At 49.0% G+C, this 23852-nt stretch overlaps 2 protein-coding genes and 1 non-coding gene across 9 annotated transcripts in view; 2 read left to right on the forward strand and 1 right to left on the reverse strand.

Annotated features, from left to right (window-relative positions):
• Positions 1-2650: 2650 nt before the first annotated feature.
• PDHB (pyruvate dehydrogenase E1 subunit beta) lies at positions 2651-7061 on the forward strand. Its single transcript, XM_075549972.1, has 10 exons — positions 2651-2756; positions 2844-2897; positions 3757-3864; positions 3945-4007; positions 4111-4146; positions 4268-4553; positions 5088-5198; positions 5526-5617; positions 6166-6307; positions 6531-7061. Exons 1-10 carry the CDS (start codon positions 2715-2717, stop codon positions 6674-6676), a joined length of 1080 nt encoding a protein of 359 aa, XP_075406087.1. The 5' UTR covers positions 2651-2714; the 3' UTR covers positions 6677-7061.
• Positions 7062-8384: 1323 nt separating this feature from the next.
• PXK (PX domain containing serine/threonine kinase like) overlaps positions 8385-23852 on the reverse strand; it is a 98785-nt gene continuing 83317 nt past the window's right edge. For 3 of the 7 annotated variants that reach the window (XM_075549975.1, XM_075549974.1, XM_075549973.1), the window contains one exon: positions 8385-9625. In XM_075549975.1, the coding sequence (XP_075406090.1) occupies positions 9411-9625 (215 nt within the window). In that variant the 3' untranslated portion in view covers positions 8385-9410. The other 4 variants (XM_075549980.1, XM_075549979.1, XM_075549978.1 and 1 more) reach the window with 2 other exon arrangements.
• LOC142449458 (U6 spliceosomal RNA) lies at positions 21694-21800 on the forward strand. Its single transcript, XR_012784620.1, has one exon. It is a non-coding gene; the product is annotated as a U6 spliceosomal RNA (small nuclear RNA).

Raw genomic sequence — 23852 nt, forward strand, 5'->3', positions numbered from 1 at the left:
GGGTTTTATATAGATCCTTGTAAGCGGTTCCCCCTTTCTACCCCACTTTCCCTCCACCCTCCCAGTATTGCCCCTCTCACCACTGGTCCTGAAGGGATCATCTGTCCTGGATCCCCTGTTTCCAGTTCCTATCTGTACCCATGTTTATTTGTTTGTTTTTGTGGTGGTGTTGTTCTTGTTGGCTTTTGATTTTGCATGTGACCACCAAGTAAATCAGTCGTTCAAAACCCATTAACAAGCATATGCAGTCTGGGCTCCCCCTGTAATTATAGCCCCAATCCAAGAATATAACGTGGTCCTGCTCAATATTTCCGGCATGAAGATATCACTGAAGATAAGGGTGTGGTGAAGAAAGCAGATGGTGCCTGACTATCATTGGAATGGTGTCTAGGGTCTTAAGGGCATGTATGTGAAGCATCAACCAAGTTCACTTTGAAGAAGCACACCAGCCAGTGTGATCCAAAGATGACCAAAAAACCCAAATATGATGAAGGGGAAAGCATCAAAACATAAATTGTGATCACCTAATTGTAGAAGGGTATGGAGGACAGTGGGACAGCCCAAAAACCATCTGCAGAACATCGAGTCAGATTAAGCCTGTGGCCACAGTGGAGGAACAAGAAGAGCTTTGCTATCAGACAGAGATTATTGTGACCTTGATTATGGTGGACTGAACCATGGTATAACATGGCATTTGGTCAGGTGACCTCCCTCTGGACCCAACCTGATTTTGTTCTAGGCTTAACTATGTATCCTTTGTGCCATAGCAGAAATCCCTTCTCTGGCTTTTTAAATGTTGCTGGTGGTCTTTTCTTTCTTACGCTTTATTTTTACTGTCTTTAGATTGTTATTATTATTTTCTTCATTCTGTTTTGTTCTGGCTTTGTCTTTTTGTTGTTTCTGTTAGGTTTGACAGTTTATGAAGCACAGGAGTGGATGCATAGAGACAGCAACCGCTGCAATGGCTTATGGGGTGGGAGGAACTGGGAAGCAAACAGTGAATGCGGGAGGAGGGAGGGAGCACTAGAACTGATTCTGATGATGTATATACGACTCTTTTAAAACGTGATTTAACTTTGGCAGTATATGTTATGTAAGTATTATATCAAGAAAAGTACTAAAAATAACAAAGATTTCCCCCCCCCCCCACTATCAGTATCCCAATTGTACCTTACAAATCCGGCTGGGCTGGAGGATGTACACTGGTGCAGATAGGAACTGGAAACACAGGGAATCCAGGGCAGATGATCCCTTCAGGACCAGTGGTGAAAGTGGCGATACTGGGAGGGTGGAAGGAAGGTGAGGGAGAAAGGGGGAACAGATTACAAGGATCTACATATAACCTCCTCTCTGGGGGGCAGACAGCGGAGAAGCAGGTGAAGGGAGACATCGGACGGTGTAAGACATGACAAAATCATAATAATTCAGAAATTATAAAGGTTTCACAGGGGATGGGGGAACGGGGAGGGATGGGAAAAAATGAGGAGCTGATACCAAGGGCTCAAGTAGAAGCAAATGTTTTGAGAATGATGAGGGAAACAATTGTACAAAAGTGCTTGACCCAATGGATGGATGGATGGATTGTGATAAGAGTTGTACGAGCCCCCAGTAAAATTATTTAATTATTTTTAAAAGGGGGAGAGAGAGAGAAAGACAACAAAACCAAAAGAAAGTGAAAGCAGGAAGCTAGAAAAAATTTCAGACCAGAACCAATAATGAGCGTAGTGATACCAGAAGGAGAAGGAGAAGGTGGGGTGGAAAGGGGGAACCCATGAAAGGATCTACACATAATCCCTTCCCTTTAAATTTATAAAATTTATAAATTATCAAGGGTTCATGAGGGAGGGGGTGGGCAGGAAGGGCAAAAATAATGAGGAGCTGATACCAAGGGCTCAAATATAAAGAAAATGTTTTGACAATGATGGCAACAAATGTACAAATGTGCTTGACACGATGGATGTATGGATTGTGATGAGTTGTACGAACCCCCAATAAAATGATTTTTAAAAGAAAAAAAAGGAAAGAAAATAAATTAAATTCAACCCATGGTGACTACGGGTGAAGGAGAAAGAGTGTTTGCTTAGGGGGCATTGAATTTATGCTAATGGTGGTGGAATAATTTTTAAAAGGAAATTAATGGTTGTACAACACAAAAGTATAGTCAATGGCACTAAGCATACAGGTAGAAGTTGTGGAATGGGAGAATGTTTGGTTGTGTATATTTTTTGCAGCAATTTAAAAACGTATAAGTAGAAGGAAGAAGAAAATGTTCTAAAATTGATAGTGGTAGTGATTATACAACCCTTCTTGATATGAACTATTGAATTGTATGAATATGGATGAAATGCCAATAAAACGGGAAAAAAATTTTTAAGCTCCTTGGTGCCAAAAGGATTCTGGTACCTCTTCGGTCCCTCCCAGCTTTGAGCCATCCTGCTCCTCAGAGTCCAGCGGGTCAAGAAACTGGCGGCGTCGTGACCGCGGCGTGCGCCTCCTGTGTCAGCCACCGCCCATTGTCAATAAAGTTGGTTGATTTGAATCGACCTCCGACGTAAGGGCAGGGTCACGCCGCGCGCCCCGCCCCTCGCCCGGTGGGAGGGACGTGCAGGCGCAGCGCCCTGCGATTGGACAACGGCAGGGAAGAGGCGGGGCCTGCTCCCTTTTATCGGCCCGCCGGGTGTCTTCGGCAGCGGCGGCTGGAGGACACGGGCAAGATGGCGGTGCCCCTTGCGCTGGTGCGGCGGCCCTTGCAGCAGGTAAGCAGCGGCGAATGGGCCCCGGCGAGCCTCGCGCTCCTTGCCCACCTGCGTCCCCTCTGAACGCCCCTTCTCTCTCCCTGCCAGGTGACTGGGCTGCTGCGGAGGCGATTCCACCGATCGGCGCCGGCGGCGCTCCAGGTAACAGGCTTGGGCGCTGATCCGGGCTGGGAGGGTAGCCTGTGCTCCCCGGGCCGAGGTCGGGGTCGGGGCCGCGCTTGTGCCATGGCCGGTTGGCGGCCTCGGGCCCTCGGTTCCGCAGCCTCCCGCATCCTGCGCGCGGCGCGTCTCCGGGCCTTTTTGCCGGCCTTGCAGTGGGCCGGACTCAGCAGATCCCTCCCTGCCCCTCTGCTGTGCAGGCGTCAGCTCCCCCGCCCCGAAGCCCTCTTGATCCTCAAGGGGCGCCTAGCCTGGGAATGCTGCACCCGCGAGGCTGGCAGGGAGCAGATCGGTGGAAACAGGGCTTGATGATGTACCCTCACCTACCCATCCTGACCCCACTTCAATCATTTCTGTTTTAAATTAGAGGTGGTGGGTGAGGCTTGAACAAGATCGTGAATGCAGCGTTGGGCAGTGCCTGGCACCCGGGGACTGCTGATGCATAGGATCAGTAAAGTCACTCTGACAGCTCTGCGCCCCGCAGCCCACCAAGTGTGGAAATGAAGCAACCCAATAGACTTCCAGCGAGGAGTCTGCCAGTATGGCTCCTCTGGCCAAGGGGACCGTTCTCGGAAGATTGAGTGTAAGCTCATGAAGACACCCAAGACGTGCTATGGAGGCTAGAAATTAGTGTCAGAGTTCCTTCTTTGTGCGCTGAAAGAGAAGCCTGGGCTAGTGTTCATGGAAACATGTCTTTACCTTTCGATTCTATTCCCCCCCAGGACTTCTGGAAGCCCCCCCGGTGCTTTGGGCAATGTAGTTAAGTATAAAAGGAGAGAATCTCAATAGCAGCCTAACTAACCTTGCAGTTTGTCATTGGCTTGGCTCATTCCCACGACAGGTGACAGTTCGAGATGCTATAAACCAAGGCATGGATGAGGAGCTGGAAAGAGATGAGAAGGTTTTTCTGCTTGGGGAGGAAGTTGCCCAGTATGATGGGGCCTACAAGGTACGTGCAAGTTCAGCAAAATTGCGGTGGCTCTTTGCCCCAGGTATGCTTAAAAGTAACGTGGTCAAATCTAATGACAGGTAAGCCGAGGCCTATGGAAGAAATATGGAGACAAGAGGATCATAGACACCCCCATATCTGAGGTAGGCTGTCTGGCAAGAAACTACATTTTAGCAGCCTGTTGGTGAAAGTGTGCACTGTTGCTGGTTTTATGTGTTTTCCCTCATTCTGGACCTTGCTTTACAGATGGGCTTTGCTGGGATTGCTGTAGGCGCTGCAATGGTATGTGATGTTGTCTATGGAAACCATTGTTTAAATACTGGGGGACTGGTGTAGTGGTTTGCCCCTCCCCGGTGCCATCAGTTTGTTCTTTTTCACATCTGTGGCGTTTTTATCTTGACAGGCTGGGTTGAGGCCCATTTGTGAATTCATGACCTTCAATTTTTCTATGCAAGCTATTGATCAGGTTATCAACTCGGCTGCCAAGACTTACTACATGTCTGCAGGCCTTCAGCCTGTACCCATCGTGTTCAGGGGTCCCAATGGTGCCTCCGCGGGTGTGGCTGCCCAGCACTCACAGTGCTTCGCCGCCTGGTACGGGCACTGCCCAGGCTTAAAGGTGGTCAGCCCCTGGAACTCAGAGGATGCAAAAGGACTTATTAAATCGGCCATTCGTGACAACAATCCAGGTCAGCAGTCACCCTTGGGCCCCTTTTATGAACATTAGGACCTCAGATGAAATCTTGGCTTAAAAGGCACCATTCAAGGCTTGTAGTGGGGCTTAAACAGCCCTGGTGGTACACTGGTTAAAGCACTCAGGTGCTAACCAGATGGTTGGCAGTTCAAACTCATCAGCTGATCTGCAGGTACGAGAGGAAGCAGCTTCCTCTGCAAAGATTACAGCCGTAGGCCCTCGACTGAGCCGCTTTGTGCTGTGCCTCACAGGTTTCCGGGAGTGAGAACTGACCTGAGACCAGTGCCTTTGGGGGGTTGGGGCTTGGATTTCGCATGTAAAAATGTTAGTGATTTAGATACGATGAAGATAATACAGCATGTGAGTGGTTTTTCTAATTTTAATCAATTAAATGGCAGTGATTTTGTGGGCTGTTTGGTTTTTGTTACTACAGTGGAACTTTTCCAGAAATGAAAGATACTGTTGTGCATACATTTTTAGTGTTCTGGATATGATTTGAGAAGTTGCTTTTGCTTAAATATTTTTACAGTGGTGATGCTTGAGAATGAACTGATGTACGGAGTTGCCTTCGAATTATCTGAAGCAGCTCAATCTAAAGATTTTCTGATTCCTATTGGGAAAGCCAAAATCGAACGGCCAGGTAAGACAGCGTAGGGCATATGAAAACACGAGTTTGAATCCAGCCCCTCTCTCTACTTTGAACAAGCCATTGCTCTTCCTTTGAATAGAAATAAATTATAAACCAGCGCCAGTCAAGACTGTGTGGTGCCCCAGTTCTTCTTTGTCCTTGCTTCCTCCAGCGCAGTCCAGTGGGCTTGCATTTTGTCCCTGGAAGGCTGCCACGTCCCTCATGCCGCTGAGTGAGGTTGTGCTGCAGATTTTCCAAATGGGCAAGAGCCACAGTGGGCTGTGGGGTGGTACAAGGTCTTTTGTTGCAGGCTGACCTCTGTCACCACTCTTGTTTCAGGGACACATATAACTGTGGTCTCCCATTCAAGACCTGTTGGTCACTGCGTAGAAGCTGCAACAGTGCTATCCAAAGAGGGAATTGAATGCGAGGTCGGTGGATGTTCTATATCAGGTTAACAGGGTGTGACTAGTCTTGCCTTGTCACTAAGTCTTGATGTTGCTTGAAGCTGAGAGAGCCTGCTTGCTTCTCTAATCCTTAATCTTAGATTTTTAACCACCTGTGTTCTGGACCTTTTAGAATCACAGATACTTTGTCAAATGAAGACCAACCTTTAGATTTAGAAGTTGGGAGAGAGGGGAAACTTTAGAGCGCAGTGAGCCTCCCGTATTCAGGACCTACAACTTGCTGGTTATACTTGGGCAAAGTACGGGCCCTCGAGTCTCAAGTTCATCAGCTGTAAAATACAGGTCATAGCAACACTGTTCTATCACAGGGTAGTGGTGAAACGTGTACTTCACCTAGTGCCTCTAACATAATCTGGTATGTCCCCTTCTACATTCGTATGTGAGTAGGCAAATTAGATTTCCCTAGACCCTGAGGTGGACAAAAAACCAGAGAGGAAACAGTGTGGTGGGGAAAGGCTGTTTGTGGTGCCGTGCGTGGCTCCCTAAAGCACATTGCTGATGTTACTGTCTAGGTGATAAACATGCGCACCATCAGACCAATGGACATTGAGACCATAGAAGCCAGTGTCATGAAGACAAATCATCTTGTAACCGTTGAAGGAGGCTGGCCGCAGTTTGGAGTAGGAGCTGAAATCAGTGCCAGGATCATGGAAGGTAACGTCAAAGCAACTGGTTCTTGGACACCAGTCAAGCTGTAGCCAAAATTGTACCTAAATTCCAAATAAAAATATCAAGCGCTAGCCGTGGCCAAATGACTTAAACTTTTACCTTGTTACTTTGGCATGTGTCCTCCCTCTAGCTAAATGTCGAAACCTCCCTGTCCCTGTCCTGACCCTCCCTACTCTGCCCGCCTCTCGGATGAGCCCTTCTCTCCTAGGTCCTGCCTTCAATTACCTGGATGCTCCTGCTGTCCGGGTCACTGGTGCCGACGTCCCTATGCCTTATGCAAAGATCCTAGAAGACAACTCTGTACCTCAGGTCAAGGACATCATATTTGCAATAAAGAAGGCATTGAACATCTAGATTGGGGTTACATTAGAAGTCATTGGAATTTCTTTAAAATATTTGCTGATACATCACCTGGAGCATACCGTCAGACCTTATTCATAAAGTTATCTCTAAAGCAACAACAGATGTTTCCGTCTTTGGAAAGAAGTTTCAATGGGCTTGCCTCTGGAAAACCTTTGCTCTCCGTGTTTGTTTTTCTTTTTTTTGTCTGTTACAATTGCCATGTTCTTCGAGGAAGACCAATGTAAGATGTTCGTCACACTAGAAGCCCAAGGGATTGATGTGGCCTGATGAAAGATACATCCTAAAAAGATAACTTACGTGTATAAAAGTAAAGTATATAATATACATTTACTGTTAAGTTGTTTTGATAGGGAATAAAGGAATTCCTTACTCTTAAGTGTCTGTTTGTATTTTTAAAATTATAAAGGTAAGGTGAAAGTCTTTTTTAAAAACTTTTAATATGATGAAGGGAAAAGCATCAGCGCTTCAATCATGAACAGTCTATTTGTAGCAGGCTCTGGATGACTGGGAGGCCAGAGTCCATTGCAGAGCACCGAGTCAGAGAGCCTCTAGCAGATCCCCTCTGGACTCAAGTAGCTTTTCTGTCAGAGGTTATCAGTGATGGTGAGGGGAACTACAGTACACTTGGTCAGCTGACCTCCCACTTGACCCAACCTGAATTTGCTCTAGGTTTAAACATTTCTCCCTTGTTCCATGGCAGAATTTTCCTCTTTGGCTTATTGTGATAATGGTGGTTTTTTTCTCTCTTACTCTTTATTTTTTTCTTTCCGTTTCATCTTGGTTTTGTTTTTATTATTTCAGTAGGTTTCCCAGTCTGTGAAGTGCAGAAAGGGTGGGTGCAGAGAGACAGTAACTGATGCAGTGGGTTACTTGGACAGAGGGACTAGGAAGCAAGTCATGAATGCAGAAGTGGGGAGAGAGCACTCTGGCTGTGACGATGTACAGACAACTCTTTTAAAGCAACTTAACCCACGGACTGTATACTATGCGACTGTATCAATAAAACTAGTAAATCAAATTAGTCCAATGAGGAAAAAAACAAACTTAGTTTTAGGAAATTCGTACCAAAAGGAAAATAAGCTGATACTGTACAAAAGGATACCTTTTTACTCAACCGCCCAAGCCTCTCCCATGGTGGCTAAACTAACTTCAGGAGGACTCTGGCCTCCCAGCACCCGGCAGGAACTAATCTCCTCGACATGAGTCGCACTTGCTCTTTTCCCTCGCCCCAGCCAGACATGGTCACACACTGCGCCCTTCAGACCCTGAGATGGGAAAGACGGCTTAAATTAGAACCACAGAGGCCCGACCTCATTGAAATAGCACAACAGGGTTTTTAGCTCTTGCTCACTAGGAGTGAGAATGTACAAAAGAAAATAGTTATCAGAGTGGGAAAGAGATTTGTGGAATGGTGTGTAGATGTATTCTTTGTAAAAACCCAAAGGCACACAACTGCTGCTGAGTTGACACCAGCTCACAGCCAACCCATAGGACAGGGAAGACCCACCGAGGTGGTTCGAGGCTACTACAGGAATGGAGAGCTTGCTCTTTTCATGAGCTTCCTGGTGGCTTTGAACTGCTGACCTTGCTGGTCACTGTCCAACTGGTGACCACTCTGCCACCAGGGATCCTTGTTTCTAGAAGGTGCTGTGAAGGTTCTCCTTGGAGATAGCTAGCCAGGCTACAGACAACATTTTATTGACATGGTTTATTTTAATAAAAATACAGCTACACATATATCACAGATTACATGACACTATACACAATGACATTCTCTGCATAGTAGCCAACACTGATGTGTGTGAGAATTTTAAAATGGATTATTTATAATCCTTTAAAGTGCAATTTATTTCAGGGTTTAAGCAAATCATAAGATAAAGAATCTTCCCAATAAATGGTAACATTAAAAAGATGGATAAATCTTTCAAAAATCAGGATTGATTTCCATGGATGAGAAATTTACTTGTTTGTCGGAATGATCTACACCCTGCCCCCAAATCAAACTGCTGAGGTTAAGACGGTCCTCTCATTGGCAAGAGCTTTTCCTGGGATCTCCCTATCTTGTCTGTCAGTACAGCCTAGCGGAAGGGAAAATGGGTCACTGCTACGGCAGCCCTGAGTGCTGAGAACCATGTGGTATTCCTGGTGGAACGCTAGACTTTCCCTGTCCTTTCTGGGGGCAAGGGAGACCTAGTGAGTTCTCTGAGCTCAGCAACATAACTGACGGGCTACCGTGCTAACGGCTAAGATGGACACCAGGTGGCAAAATGGGGAGTTAGCTGTGAAAGCCCCAGAAGAAGCTTCAGAGCAGGCCCGAGCTAGGAGCGGAATGTTCCTCGGAGCTGCCTGACGGGTGTGAGGGTTTGCAGCACCACCGCCAGTCACTGCTGTGGCTTAATCTCCTCACTGGTCGTTTGTCCATTTCCTTCCACTGATAGAAATACTGATTTTCATACGCTGCTGACCCCAAGAAGATGTCCACTAGAGGAGAGACAGGACTCCTCTAATAAGATGTAATAAGGGGGCAGGATATTTATCTCAGGGCAGCGCTGCCAGTCTCTCTTCCCCTTGAGCTCTCTCTTAAACATGAGTACCTGCAAAATAGTAATGTGGCCGTACTGGCTCAGCAATGGTTTGTCTAGGAAGAGGGTCCGTTAGGAGTTGGGGGAGGGAGGGAAGACAAAGGAACGAACACCCCCCAACCCCCCAGTGTAAACAGGATGCGCTAGCCGACTTTAGGAGCACTGTGGTCACAGGTTTCGGCTTTCCTCAGAGTTCCTTTGTGGAAATTCTGGATGGAGCTGAGCAGGGCCCCTCGGCCCACGCCATTCACAGCCTGGGGAGGCAGCTGTGCAGGCACCTCGGGGCTGCCAGGTGGCAGGGGGGCTGCTGGTGGTGGAGGTGCCGGAGGAGGTGGAGGTGGAGGCAACGCTGATACTCCTGGGGAGGGAAAAGGGGCCATCAGTGGTCACCTCCTCCACGTGCCCTGCGTGCTCCCGCCGAGGCCTGGGTAAACCCCACGTGGCCAAACGGCACCAGGTTACCCAGTTTCCTGAGCTTTAAGGAAATGCCGAGCTAGAAAGTTAGAAGCCCCCAGGGATAATGAGTTAATAGTGGCCCTTGCACCCAGATAACCAGGTGTGTGTGAAATATATCACCAGCTACATGAAGCTACATTTGGTGACAGTCTCGGCATGGATGAGGCTCCACTCTGTTCCCAAGTTCAGCCGTGGTCTCAGAAGAAGAGCCCCTGGGCTGCCAGTCCAGGCCCCGGGCAGCCCCCCACTGCTCCATGAACAATTCCAGATGGAGCTCTGCAGCCAGAGCTGGGCGGCCCGAGGCCTCTATCAGCAGGGAACGAGCAGGGCTTCGGCTCTTCCCATGTGCACAGTACATGAAGGAGGTGATTTAACATAAAGTGAGAAACCACTTGGGATTCCCTGAAAGGAGCTTACTGGGTTCTATCCTCTCCCGGGGGAGCCTGCCTGCCCATTAGGCTGTATTACAGAAATAAAAAATGCTAACAATTGTCGGTGATGCAAAGCAGGGCGCAGCAGGGGGTCTCCCCCCAGAACAGAATTCTCTGAGATGCTGCTTCTGCCCACTCTGGCCCCACTGAGGAACAGGCTGGAGGCCTATGTGGAGGCTCAAATGAGACTGGGGTTTGGGGCTCGACCCCAGTGAGAGAGGAGAGGGAGACTGAGCAGGCTTCTCAAACTTCCTTGGGCTGCTGGGCACACTAACCCTTGCCACTGAATTTTGCATTTTCAAAATCAATGAATGAATTGTCTTCTCTGAACAAAATGAATCATCGAGTCTATAAAGGGCCCTGTCTTCAAGAATGCTCCTGGGCCTCACTGCGATTTGCCCAACTGCTTGCTGCTGTCTCTCCACTCCACCCACCCTGGGGAGGTCCTGCTAGGATGTTCCCCCCAAACACCTTCTGAGCTTGAGCTCACAGGCACGGTGTGTTGTGCACACTCACCCATAAATGCCCGAGAGAAGCGTGTGGTGGTGACCAAGGGCGATGGGAAGTAGCTATGGTTTTACAATTCACAGAACACCACTTACCTTCCCTTACACATCTTTGACCCAAACCCACGGCAGCTGGACTGGGAAAATTGCACAAACACACTCATGCTCTGTGGTCCTGGAATGCTCGCATGCGGCATACCCAGGTAGCGATGCAGATGAAGACGGCACACAGACAAGTGAACACAGGTCATTCTCACTGGCATGGGTCCACAGCAAGTCACCTCGTGCAGAAAGGTCTAGTCTAACGTGCATGTGCAAAACTGTTCCCAGCTGAGGTCACGGGGTTACCATGAAGAAAGGGTGGGGGGAACAGGTGGGATGGTAGGGGTGGTATCAGTTTTAACCTGAAATGACTATGGAGGTAACACCACCGGGGGGAAATGGTGTGAGGTAAGCATTCTTCTGAAGGGTGCTTTCCACCCACCCCTCCGGCCTAGGACCCCAGGAAGACAAGAAGGGGCGTTGGGTGAAAAAATTGGCCCCAAACACAACTACTTGGCTCCTCAATGGACCCCATCCTTCACTTGGTCTCATTAGCAGGTACTCACAATTCCAAACACAAACTCACTGCCACAGTCTCTGGGAGGCTTAGGGCTCATGGGAGGGACCTTCCTTTCCCCCACGGAAAGGCTGAAAGCGCTGCCGCTCGCAAGGACTCTCTTTGGAAGGCTGGCTGGTGTCAACTCACACGCTGCCCAAAGTGCCACAGGTGACAGGCGCCTGTGAAGCAGCAAGTGAGATTTCTGGGCACACGCTCTGGGAGAGGCTGCTCCCTCAAAGGGGAAGGAGCCAGGGCATCCGGATGTCCTCACCCAGAAGCCAAGGTGTTCCCAGAGGGTCTGTGGGCCAGTGGGATTCTTCACTGGGCCTAGGGGAGCTAAGGCGGGTCTTTATAGACACCAGACAACAAAGCCAGGAGAGCCAGAGCCTAACTCACCAGCTCAGACCCCTCTGGAAAGGGAGAGGAAACCTGCAGTCAGAACATACGCACTGGGCGGTGCAGGAGCAGAAACCTGGGGACGGAGCCCTATCCTCTGGGTTCCTGCAATGCACTTCCTTTGGCCTCCTCTCTCTCAAGACCCATTGGGACCTACGTTACAATACACAGGTCACAAAGGTGTGAGCTGGGAAGGCCGGCAGGGGTCCCATGTGCTGAGGGACACCCCTGAGCAGTTTCTCCGACACTGCGGTGGCCTGTTGCCAGCTGTGGGACACCGTCCGGCGAGTTCGAATGAATGTCTTCGTATTGAGGGACTACACGTGACCGTGCTCTGCAAGGGAGCCCAGACCACAGGGACTCTAAGCATCTCACAGGCTGCTGTCCATCGAGGAGAGCAAGCGGGTAGTAGTTGTAACTCACACGTGGTCCCCAATGTGCTAAGTAAAAGGTTCACTTGCAGTCTGAGCTCATAGGCTGGTAAAGTGATCGCAAGAATGCGTGTCAGGGCTTTGGGCAGGGATGCAAGCTCAGCACTGGATGGAGTAACGCCTCTGGGGAGGGAAGGTTAGCAAAGGCTAAATTCAGAGTTAGCGCTTTGTCCTGTGACACACCTGGGAACGACTACCTGTAGCCTGAACATGCCACTTCCTTAAATCTGGGTGGTGTCCTCCCCACCCCTCCTCTGGCCCCAAGGGACCTCTCATCTAGCTTATTCCCCCAGCTCAGACAAGTCCTGACAGATTTCATGTCCGATCAATTACTGAGCCCACACAGCTTTGAAGAATACCAGCCCTTACCCTTAACAGCAGGATGGGTGAAGCTCCAAGAGCACTTACTTGTAATTAGAAATAGCCATTCAGGGCCCTGAAGAAAAGAACATGAGTGTGGAGGGGCACAGCTACTGCCAGGAGGGCCAAGGAGACAGTGCCAGATGTCCTGCTCACATCCACGGGCTGACCTGTGGACTCGGCTGTCCATGCGGGCACCCCCAGGCAGAGCTCTCAGTTTGGCAAACAGCCGTGCTGCCTGACTACAAAGAGCGAGTGTGGTGGGCTTCCTGGTGCGAGGGTGACTTCTGCAAGGCACCCAGACTCACCATCCTGCTCTTGTCCCGGTCAGGCCAACCTAGCCTTCTCTTGGGCGAAAACTCTGAGCCCACTACTCCACCCTTCCCAGGTGCCCTCCAGCAGAACACAGCCATCCAGCTGGGGCCCGGTAGGAGGTCCAGCTGCCTGTCAGAAACACAGCCTCATGGAAAGGATGGCTGGAATGTCCACTTTCCGGGGCGTCTAGTGGTCTGGGGATGTCAGAGTTCCTTTGTGGTTCATGCATGCAGGAGGGGAGGCCAGGTGGTCACCTGCCAACACCAGACCCACCTACCAGCGCTTGGGAGAACGAAGAAGGCCGCTTCCAGAGAAGACCTGCATGTCCCTACTGCCCCTTACAAAAGAAATGGTTTCCCTGCGTCCAAGAACCCAACTGCCCTTTCCTTCCATCGGACTAAGGAGGAACCAAGGTTCTCAGCAGCAACAGGACTTGAGAAGCAGGGTTTCCAAAAGGAACATCAGCTCACATGCCCTGTAGTAGATCTGCAGGCTTATGGCTCCTCCCCCAGCTAGCCTTGAATGTGACAATGAGTGAAATGAAGATTCTGAAGGGCATGATGAAGATGAAAGGGCGATGAATGAAGTCACAGGGGGCTTTTTAAAGATGCTGCATTTCATGACAACGTTCAGATTAGGAGACTGTGGCCTGAAATCTGCTTTCCCCGTTGCTTCTCACGCCCACGGCCCAGACCCACTGGGTCTCACTGAACAGGCAGAAACAGAGCATCTTTAAGGCGAGGGGAATCAGCATGGCTTACTTTACCGAAAATTCACGTTCAAAATGGTGCATGCTCTACTGAAACCAGTAGAGAGAGAGAGAGAGAGAGAGAAACACTCAGGTCATTATTCAGATTTTAGTATGAGTTGATCAAACGGTAAAACATTGTATAATATTAGTCACATGCAGGGCAAAATGAGGAGGCACTAAGTTACCACAGGTGGGTGGTGTGCAGACACGGTTGGGACCGGTTCAGAACATGGCACAAGGGCGAGGAGAGTAGCCAGTGGGCCACTCTCCTGCCTCACTCTTTCCTCTGAGCCCATCAGGGCTTCTTCATGTGTGAGCACAGCACTGGCCCTGGAGGCGCGGCCTCCCTGGAGAGTGGAACATGCACTTGGGGAACACATTTGGCTCTGTGACTACACGAGGGCTGCTTATCAAGAGGGCTGGACGATTAAAACTCCCTCTCTCCCAAGGTATTTTTCTCTCCAGGCTAGTATGAGACTCGTCCTTGGAACACTGGAAGGAAGAAGTGTGGCTGAGGGTGGACGACCAGAGAAGCAAGGTAAGCACATGCTTTCTGGAGTTTGTTCATTAATCTGTGGTGTAACTAGTAAGTAAGCCCAAGTAAGCCCTGCTTACCTAGCTCACTGGCTAACCCACCTGGGCGTGAGGACAGGGCAGGTCAGAGGATGAGCATCTCGGGGCAGCTGCCTGGGAAGGAGCAGGGATCCCTCCTGAGAGCCAGCGGTCTGGAGGCTGAATTAGGCAGGGGTGGAGGAGAGGAACCAGCAAGTTCTCACTTGCTCCTGGCTATCCAAACCCAGCCCACTGCTGTGGAGTCGAGTCCCACCCACGGTGACCCCACAAGACCGAGCAGGACGGCTCCCTGAGGTGTCAGAGGCTGTAAATCTCTACAGAAGCAGACAGCCTCATCTTCCTCCCCCGTGGTAGGTTTGAACTGCTAACCCTTTGGTTTTCAGGCCAATGCTTAACTCACTTCCCCATCAGAGTGCTTTACTTTTGGCTATAAAACCATTGTAAAAAAAAAAAAAAAAAGCCAAGCAAGCATTTACCATGTCTTTCTTTTTAACGGATTCGATTTCAAGTTAGATATGAAGGATAGAAGCTTTCCCTGGCAATCATGATTTGTGAAGCAACTGTCTGCCAGTCGCAAAGAAAGTTCCTTCTCGCAATGATGTCCCCAGGGAATACCAAAAATAGACTTTGAGGTCAGGGCTTGGCACCCCATCAGACTTGACTGGAAAGCACTCCTAAAGGCCAACAAACAGTCCTTGAACTAACGACAAGCTTTTCTTTTTTGTTGTTGTGTTGTTTGTTTTGTTTTGTCATTGGCTTTTTATTGTTTTGTTTTCCTTTGTTGCTTGGTTTTGCTCTGTCTTGTTTTTGTGCGTGTTATTATCTCTGCAGGTCTGTCTAAATAAGGCTAGATGAACAATCTGGAGGCAAAAAACAATGGGACTGACAGTTTGGTGGGGGGCATGGGAGAGGAGGAGGTGGGGGGAAAGGTAGTGGTGTTAACAAACCCAGGGACAAGGGAACAACAAGGGATCTAAATCGGTGGTGAGGAGGGTGTGGGAGGTCTGGTAGGACGTGATCAAGGGTAATGTAACCAAGAGGAATTACTGAAACCCAAATGAAGGCTGAACATGATAGTGGGACAAGAGGAAAGTCAAAGGAAATCGAAGAAAGAGCTAGGGGGTAAAGGGCATTTATAGCTCTAAATAAAGGCATGTACATATATAAATATATTTATATATGAGAATAGGGAAATAGATTTTTGTGCATATATTTATAGGCTTAGTATTAAGGTCACAGATGGACATTGGGTCTCTATTCAAGTACTCCCTCAATGCAAGAACACTTTGTTCTATTAAACTGGCATTCCATGATGCTCACCTTCCCAACACGATCACTGAAGACAAAGCGGGTGAATAAACAAATGTGGTGAAGAAAGTTGATGGAGCCCGGCTATCAAAAGATATAACGTCTGGGATCTTAAAGACTTGAAGGTAAACAAGTATCCATCTAGCTCAGAAGCAACAAAACCCACATGGAAAAAGCACACCAGCCTGTGTGATTATGAGGTACTGAAGGGATAATTTATCAGGCACCAAAGAACAAAAAAATCATAGCATTGTGTGCTCACCTCCCAGATAAGATCGCTGAAGACAAACAGGAGCATAAGCAAATGTGGTGAAGAAAGCTGATGATGTCTGGCTATCAAAAGATATAGCATCTGGGATCTTAAAGTCTTGAAGGTAAACTAGCAGCCATCTAGCATGAAAGCAACAAAACCCACATGCAAGAAGCACACCAGCCTATGTGATCACAAGGTGTCAAAAGTACCAGGTATCAGGCATCCAAGAACAAAAAAATCATATCACAGTGAATGAGGGGAGTGCAGAGTGGGGACCCAAAGCCCATCTGTAGGCAACTGGACATCCCCTTACAGAAGGGTTGCGGGGAGGAAACGAGCCAGTCAGAGTGCAGTGTAGCAACTATGAAACATACAACTTTACCTTACATACAACTGATCCCAAGTTTACCTTACAAATCTGGCTGGAGCAGAGGATGTACATTGGTACAGATAGGAACTGGAAACACAGGGAATCCAGGGCAGATGATCCCTTCCGGACCAGTGGTGAGAATGGCGATACTGGGAGGGTGGGGTTGAAAGGGGGACCAATTACAGGTATCTACATGTAACCTCCTCCTGGGGGATGGATAACAGAAAAGTGGGTGAAGGGAGAAGTCGGACAGTGTAAGATATAAAATAATAATTTATAAATTATCAAGGGTTCATGAGGGAGAGGGGAGCGGGGAGGGAGGGGGAAAAATGAGGACCTGATGCCAGGGGTTTAAGTGGAGAGCAAATGTTTTGAGAATGATGAGGGTAACAAATGTACAAATGTGCTTTATATAATTGATGTATGTATGGATTGTGATCAGAGTTGTATGAGCTCCCAATACAATTTTTTAAAAAAAGAAGAAGAAGAAAGCTCCTTCTCCTGGGGAGGGACCAGGAAGGCCCCTGTGGGGCAGGGGTTGCAAGACCATGCACATGGTGAACAGCTCCGGAAGAGACCAGGTATGCTGGGGGCACGGCCCCAAGCACCAGTGTGGGGAATGGGGCGGTGGCAGCAGGGGCAGGAAGAGCACAAGCCACCTCCACCCTTCAGAGACCAGCTGGGTGGCCCCACTTCCCAAAGTGGCTGCTGGGTGTCTACAGAGTCTTTGAGCAAACAGGTCATTCCTGTGGCCAGGCGTGGATTTTGAGCCTGGAGTGGGTTTCAGACTTTGATTTCGCAGGACAAATTCTCGAAGTTCCAATATTCTAAATAAAACCATCTCTTTTTATGTCTTACCAATTCTTGGCCTGCCTTCCTGCTATGTCAAGGCCCCAGTCACTCTGCACCCAGCATGTCAGGTTTCCCTCCTCCCTCTCTAGATGCTTCTAAACTGCCACACGGAGGTTTGCACAAACAGCCGGTGCCTCTGCTCAAAATCGCTGAAAATCGCACACTGTGACAAGAGGGCCAGAACTCTGACGCAGGGCAGACTCTCACGGCGTCTACTTGAGAGCGCCTTGGACCTGGAAGGCACCTTGAGGAGAGCAGGGACTTGACGCCCGCCAACGGCTAAGGAGCCCTGATGGCCTAGCAGGACCCTGATGGCCTAGCAGGCTATCTATTGGGCTGCTAACTGCAAGGTCAGCACTTCGAAACCACTGGCTCCTCCGTGGTAAAGAGATGAGGCTCTCTGCTCCTGTAGGATTCACAGCCTTGGAAACCCACAGGGGCAGTTCTGCCTGGTCCTACGGGTTGGGGCCGACCTGATTGACAGGCCAGAGAGTTTGGTTTGAGTGTGTGAGCTAAGCAAATAAAGACAGAGCCAGCTCTGAGTCTGTCTCGAGCATTCTGTGACCAACACGGTGACTCTGGTCAAGCCCCTTAGTCCCACAAAAGCCTGTTTCCTCATCTGTGGATTAGAGATGGCATCCAATCCACCCTCAGTGACTAGGAGGATGACTTCGGGGATTCAGAGAGCAGCGAGTCTTAATCCCTTAAGGGCGTGGCTCAAAATAAGCCCTCAAAAGATGAGGGGGCTTCAAACGTTCATGGAAAAAAATTTCATTATCTTTTCATTCTGTGTTTCCACAAACCTTTAAAAGCCCCCTCATAGGTATGAGTAGTGAACAGTTAGCAATTTAAAACCTCCTGCTTGCTTAGTACTTTAGGCATTGGGCTACTAACCACAAGGTCGACATTCAAATGCACCAGCCACTCCATGGGGGAAAGATGAGGCTGTTTATTCCTGGAAAGATTCACATTCTTGGTAACCCTTTGAGGTAGCTCTGCTTTGTCCTATGGGTTCACTCTGAGTCAGAATCCACTTCCTGGCAGTGAGGCTTGCTAAGTTTTCCTAAAGTGCTCCTTGCAAACCTTCATCCCACCCCACCCCTTTATCAAAGCAAGGTCTGTCAGTGCTCACAGGGTGGTGGGAAGGGTGACAAACCGGGACCTTCCAAGCCACCTAGCTCTCTGACGACAGCAGGTAAATAAATACTCAGTGACATTTACCCTGAAATCAGTCAGGATAAGGAATGTTAAAGTTCATAAAAGAGTGACCTTCCAGAAGTTAAAAAAACACAACCTTTAACAGAAAAGAAAGTGCTAGGGATGTTATCACTAAAAAACCAGGGGGCTTCTCAGAAGTGTTTCAGAAAAATCTCCCCTCGCCCAGTGGCTCACTGCCAGGCGTAAGGAGATGGTACTCCCCCATCTGTTCAGTAAGGACCCCGAGTGAAGGTCCAGAGAAGGCAATGCAGGAAGGAGGTGGAAGGGCCTGGCCCAAAGGGGTTTGCCAGAAAGGGCTCAGGAGGGGAAGGCCTTTCCACGTCCAAACGTCTGTCACTGTGCCCCATCCTGAAAAATAACGGAAAGTAAGACCACCCTCAAAAGACCCACACGAAATCCTCCGTCCTCCAGTGGCCCAGGCAGGGTCTGCAAGATGGTGAGTCTGGCACAGGAGCAGACAGCCGCATCTTTACCTGTGCAGTGGCTGTGGGTTTGAGCTGCCGACCATGCAGTCCAACGCTTACCTGACAGCACCCCGGAGCCCTTTCAGTGACCATCAACGTGCTAAAAACGTGTCTGTTCTCCAGCCAGTAACTTACTGACGTGAGCGAAGGACACCGCATGTAAGCAAGAGGGAGGTGGACAATGATGACGGAGACAGGTAAAGACAGAGAAGCAGAGAGTGCTCAAAGAAACGGAGGTCAGTTCTGTTCGACAAATGCGTCGTACTACACTGGTGACCTCTGAGCGGAGGCAGGGTTACACATACAGACTGAACAGGTGTGGGAGGGAGAAGGAAGCATGACAACGTGTATTTACAAATGGTGATGACCGAGGCTACTTAGATATCCATGAATGTGGTCAAGCCTACAGGGGCAGTTATGAAGACTTCTTACACAAAAACACAGACCCGAGGGAATGACTCCCTGGGCCTGGAGGACAACAAGCTCAATTAGCATCCGAGTCCCCAAAGACAATGGTCTATGTTTTGGTCGAATGAAGAGTAAATGGGGTCAGTTTTTATGTGGGTTTTTTTTTTGGTAACTAGAGTCTTAACCTCCCTGGCGGTAATTCCAAGTGTGGCTTGGGGTAAATGTTAACTGTCAGAAGCGGTAACCCCAAGTCACACTCAGGATAACACTGCAGAGAAGTCCCTTTACTGCTCCCTGGTCCAGCGGTGTCCTCGCTGTGATGGCAGAGCGATCTGACTTCCTCGTTCAGTCCATTCTATGCGTGCAGTGTTGCCACAAGGGGGCGGAACTGGGCGGGAAATTAAAAACTGCAAGTCTAAAAGAGACATACACACACAGTGATACAGTGTAACCTGTGAGGATTACATTGTACAGTGATACAGTGTAACCTGAGGATTACATTGTATCAAAGCAAATCACCTCAGATTTGTCCCTAGATCAGTCTCCAGTGCCCAGCCTGCTCTTTTACTATCATTTGGAAAAAATTTTTGCCTGGAAATTTTTGTCCAGGGCATCAAAAAAGTGTCACTTTAGCACAAAAGGAGCTTTAGATCAGATAAATGACAGCGACAGTGACTTAGAATTACTTGCAGAATTGAGCCATAGCGGTCCATGGGGAAATTCATCATCGACACTGACACTGATCAGCTAAGTGACGACAGTGACGATTCCGCACCTGAGCTCATCAATGTGTGACCTTGGTGCTCTATTGTCTGTGGTATGGAACAGGCAAATCCCCCAAGATTCCTGTTTACTGGAGCACCTGCCATGAAAGTAGACATTGACCACAACAACCCTCTGGTGTACCTACCATTATTTCTGACCGATGAGGTCATTGAAAAAATTGTTACGGAGACAAACTGGTACAAAGAGCAACAATCCACTACTCTGCTTCCTGTTTTCAAGAAGCAGAAAGTGGGAACCAGTGACCAAAGATGACATTTGGAAATTTCTGGGCCTAATAATACTTCAGAGAGTGGTGGGAAAACCCCTGCAGAAATGGTATTGGACCACCAATAAATTACTTGCAACTCCCTTTTTTGGCACCGGCATGTCAGAATACAGATTTTCCCTGATTATGAAATTTTTTCACTTCACAAACAATGAAGAATTTGGGTCCAAAATTACTGACATTAGACCGCCAGGGAGGTGACACACTTGTGAGCAAGCCACTGTGGGTTTCTCCCTATCTGGAAGAAAGAAGAGTGAAGAAATCGGAGAACGGTGGACACAATTAGTCCAAGGACAAATGGACCACGCAAACGTCAGTCTCCACAACCAGGAGACCAGAACTAGATGATACCTGGCTAGCATTATCAATCACTCTGACAGGGATCACATGAGAACATTCTAGATAGAGCAGGAGGAAAAAAATATGCACTAAAAATGCAAATTGTAAAAAAAAAAAAGGAGAAAAGACTAGGTTTCCTGTTTGGAGGGAGCCTGGTGGGCTTCCCAAGGCCATGGTCTCTCGTGGGTCCCAGAACTGGTCCACAACTGAACTCACTCCCTGGCTAAATTCTAGGCCGAACAATAGACAAGAACACACTCATTCTACGGAGGTGCATACACTTTAGAATAATGAACTATCCGAGTCAAAAATGTACCCAGGACAAAGTTCAGATGGAACCACAGGGAGACATGATAATACATAGTGATGATTACAATCAATGACATGAAGCAAAATGTGAGTCGTTAAATGGAAAAGTGGTCTGCTCTGGAAACCTTCACCCAATTCACAATGAAACGTTTTCTTAAAGAGCCCTTAAACAGACAGAAATGCTTTCAGGAAGAAAGACTGCTGCCAGACAGGACTTGCCCAAGTGGATCCAATAGTCGACACATGGCGGACACGTGGCCCAGGGTTGAGGCTTGGGAGCCAGGGGGGAAAGTGAGTGTGTGAATTAGGAGAGCGGTCTCTCCAATTCCTGGCCCTTCACAGTGGAGGGCACGGAAGCCCAAACACAGAGAGTGACTCACTCAAGGGGCTGTGAGGGCTTACTGTGTGCCAGGCCCGCTTCTAACCCTTCGTAAGTGTAACTCACTGAAGCCTCGCCACAACCTGGGGAGGCTGGCACCGCTATCCTCACTCACAACGGGGAAACTGGAGCGTAGCGGGGTGAGGTGGCCATCCATGGCCCCAGCAGTAGGTGGCGCCCTCAGGCCAGCGCCTGCCACTCTCGGTGCCACCCTCTCGGTTCCCAGCATGGGCTGCACTGTGGCTGTTTCTTTCAGCAGCCTCCTTTCCTTCTTAAAAACGCTGCTTCCACCACCACAAAGTGGGAAGCCACTGTCCTTAATGCAGTTCCAGATAAGCATGCTTTTTAAAAAAACCACAAGCTGGGTCTGGAAGTTAAGACGTAAATGGGAATAAAGACGCTTCCAGCAGCAAGATGGGCAGAGTGTGAGGGGGCCTGCGGGAGGCTGGCCTCCTGTCCTGCAAGGAGGGACTAGTCTAAGTGGCAACCGATAAGCCAGAAGTTGCCACCACCATCCTTAGGGCCCAGTCCTCATACCACGAGGCCTGAAGGCAGGGCAAAACCCGGACCCACTGCCACCAAGTTGAGTCCAACTTATGGATTCCGTCAAGTTGAGATAGCAACTCAATATAGGGTTTCTAAGACTTTGAATCTTGTGCTCGCTTCGGCAGCACATATACTAAAATTGGAACGATACAGAGAAGATTAGCATGGCTCCTGCGCAAGGATGACACGCAAATTCGTGAAGCGTTCCATATTTTTACCAGCGGTGGGAGAGGCGACACCAGGAGGGAAGGGCATGTAGAAAGGGAGAACCGATCTCGGAGATCTATGTGTAACCTCCTCTCTGGGAGATTCTCAAGTGGGAGGCGGGTGAGGGGAGACGCCGGGGAGTGTAAGATAAGATATAATAATTATTTATAAACTATCAAGGGACCAGGGGTGGGATCGGGGAGGGAGGGGGATGGGGGGAAAAAAAAAGGGAAACCGAGCTGATTCCAGGAACCCAAGTGGAAGGTGAATTATGAGAGTGACGAGTGCAATGAATGTATAAGGGTGCTTTGCTCATTTGATGTATGCACAGATTGTGATAAGAGCCTTATGAGCCCCAATAAAAAGATTTAAAAAAAAAAAAAAGAAAGAAAGAAAATGATCAGGGCAAAGAATGTACGGATGTGCTTTATACAATTGATGTATGTATATGTATATGTATGGATTGTGATAAGAGTTGTATGAGCCCCTAATAAAATGTAAATAAATAAATAAATTAATTAATTAAAAAAAAAAGACTTTGAATCTTATGGGAGCAGACGACCTCACTGTCCTCCTCAGAGTGGCTGGTGGGTTTGAACTGATGACCCTGTGGTTAGCAGTCCAATGCTCACCTGACAGCACCCCGGGAAGCCTATGAAGGGCAAGCCTACGCAAACGCAACAAGGATATACAAAGCACCTCCCATGTGTCCTGTGATCTGTTTGGGTCTCCCAGGTGCCTTGCACACGATACTCAAGCTGTTGCAGGTGGGTGGACTGGTTTTTCAGGGGTGAGCCTGTTTAAGAAGGGGAATCACTGGGAGAAAAATTCACTCTGGCTGGATCCCCTTCTTCCCCCACACTGGAAAACACTGGCCTGAACCGTGTCTATCATTTTAGAGCTCCTGAGAGGAACAGGACATGGGACCCTTGGAGGGCCTCGGCTTTGTCTGCACCGTGGGGAGTGCCGGCCCGGCCCACAGCAGGCATTCAGTCACTGCATCTGGAATACAAGGAATCATTTCACAGCCGGTACCCCAACTAGGGCCTGATAGGCACTGTTGTGGCTGTGTGTGACTTGAACCCCGGTGCCCCGTAAGACAGGACTGCTACCCTCTAGGGTTCTGAATGTGTATGGAAGCAGATTGCCTCAGCTTCCCCACCTGCAGCGGCTGGTGGGTTTTACCACTGGCCTTTCAGGTCCTGGTCCACTGCTTAACCCACTGTGACGTACGCCAAGGTCCCTCTGCCTAATTTCACCCCGCTGCTGGGGATCCTGATTCATAGCCGCCCTACAGGGCAGAGTAGAACTGCCATGGGGAGTTTCTGAGGGGGTAAATCTCTATAGGGGCAGACAGCCTCCTCTTTTTCCTACAGAGCTGATGGGGGCTCAAACCGATGACCCTGCGGTTAGCAGCCCCATGCTTAGCCTGCTGCATCACCTGCTGCCTCGTCAGAGCTCCTTTCGCGTAACATTGGTTACGGTTCCTTATGAAACACATTACAGGCAATGCCCAGCAGAGGTCAGAGCACAATCTTTTCACCAAGAAAAACGGGAGCTGGTGTCTGTGGGGTGTGTCTTATTTCCCAGGTCTAAGGTCTAGGGTCTCCTGCTTTCCTTCACGGGCCCGTCAGAGCAGGTATTGCCAGGTTCACGGGAATGCTCCAGACTGCTTCTACTCACCTCGCTCCAAATGTTTCCCACGCAACCGTAGGGACCAAAGACTGCTCCTTTCCCTCCCTCTCTCCTTCTCAAAGTTTACTCAAGGCCAACAAACCTGCTAAAGCCCCTTTCAAACCCGGGTAACAAGAGGTGTCACAAAAGAACTCCGAATAGACTGTGAATCCCCAGATTAATTTAAAGGGGAGGTCAGGGAGCCAGCTTCCCGGGACCACACCTGAGCAGACAGTGCCATGCAATGGGTGGCTCCCTAGGTACGGGTCCTGGTGGCACCAGTGTTAAAGCACTCAGCTGCAAACCAGAGGGTCATCGGTTTGGGCCCACCAGCTGTCCTGCGGGGGGAATGACTTGGCAATCTGCTCCCATAGAGATCACAGCGTA

The sequence above is a fragment of the Tenrec ecaudatus genome, chromosome 5, assembly GCF_050624435.1.
Source record: "Tenrec ecaudatus isolate mTenEca1 chromosome 5, mTenEca1.hap1, whole genome shotgun sequence".
Lineage (NCBI taxonomy): Eukaryota > Metazoa > Chordata > Mammalia > Afrosoricida > Tenrecidae > Tenrec > Tenrec ecaudatus.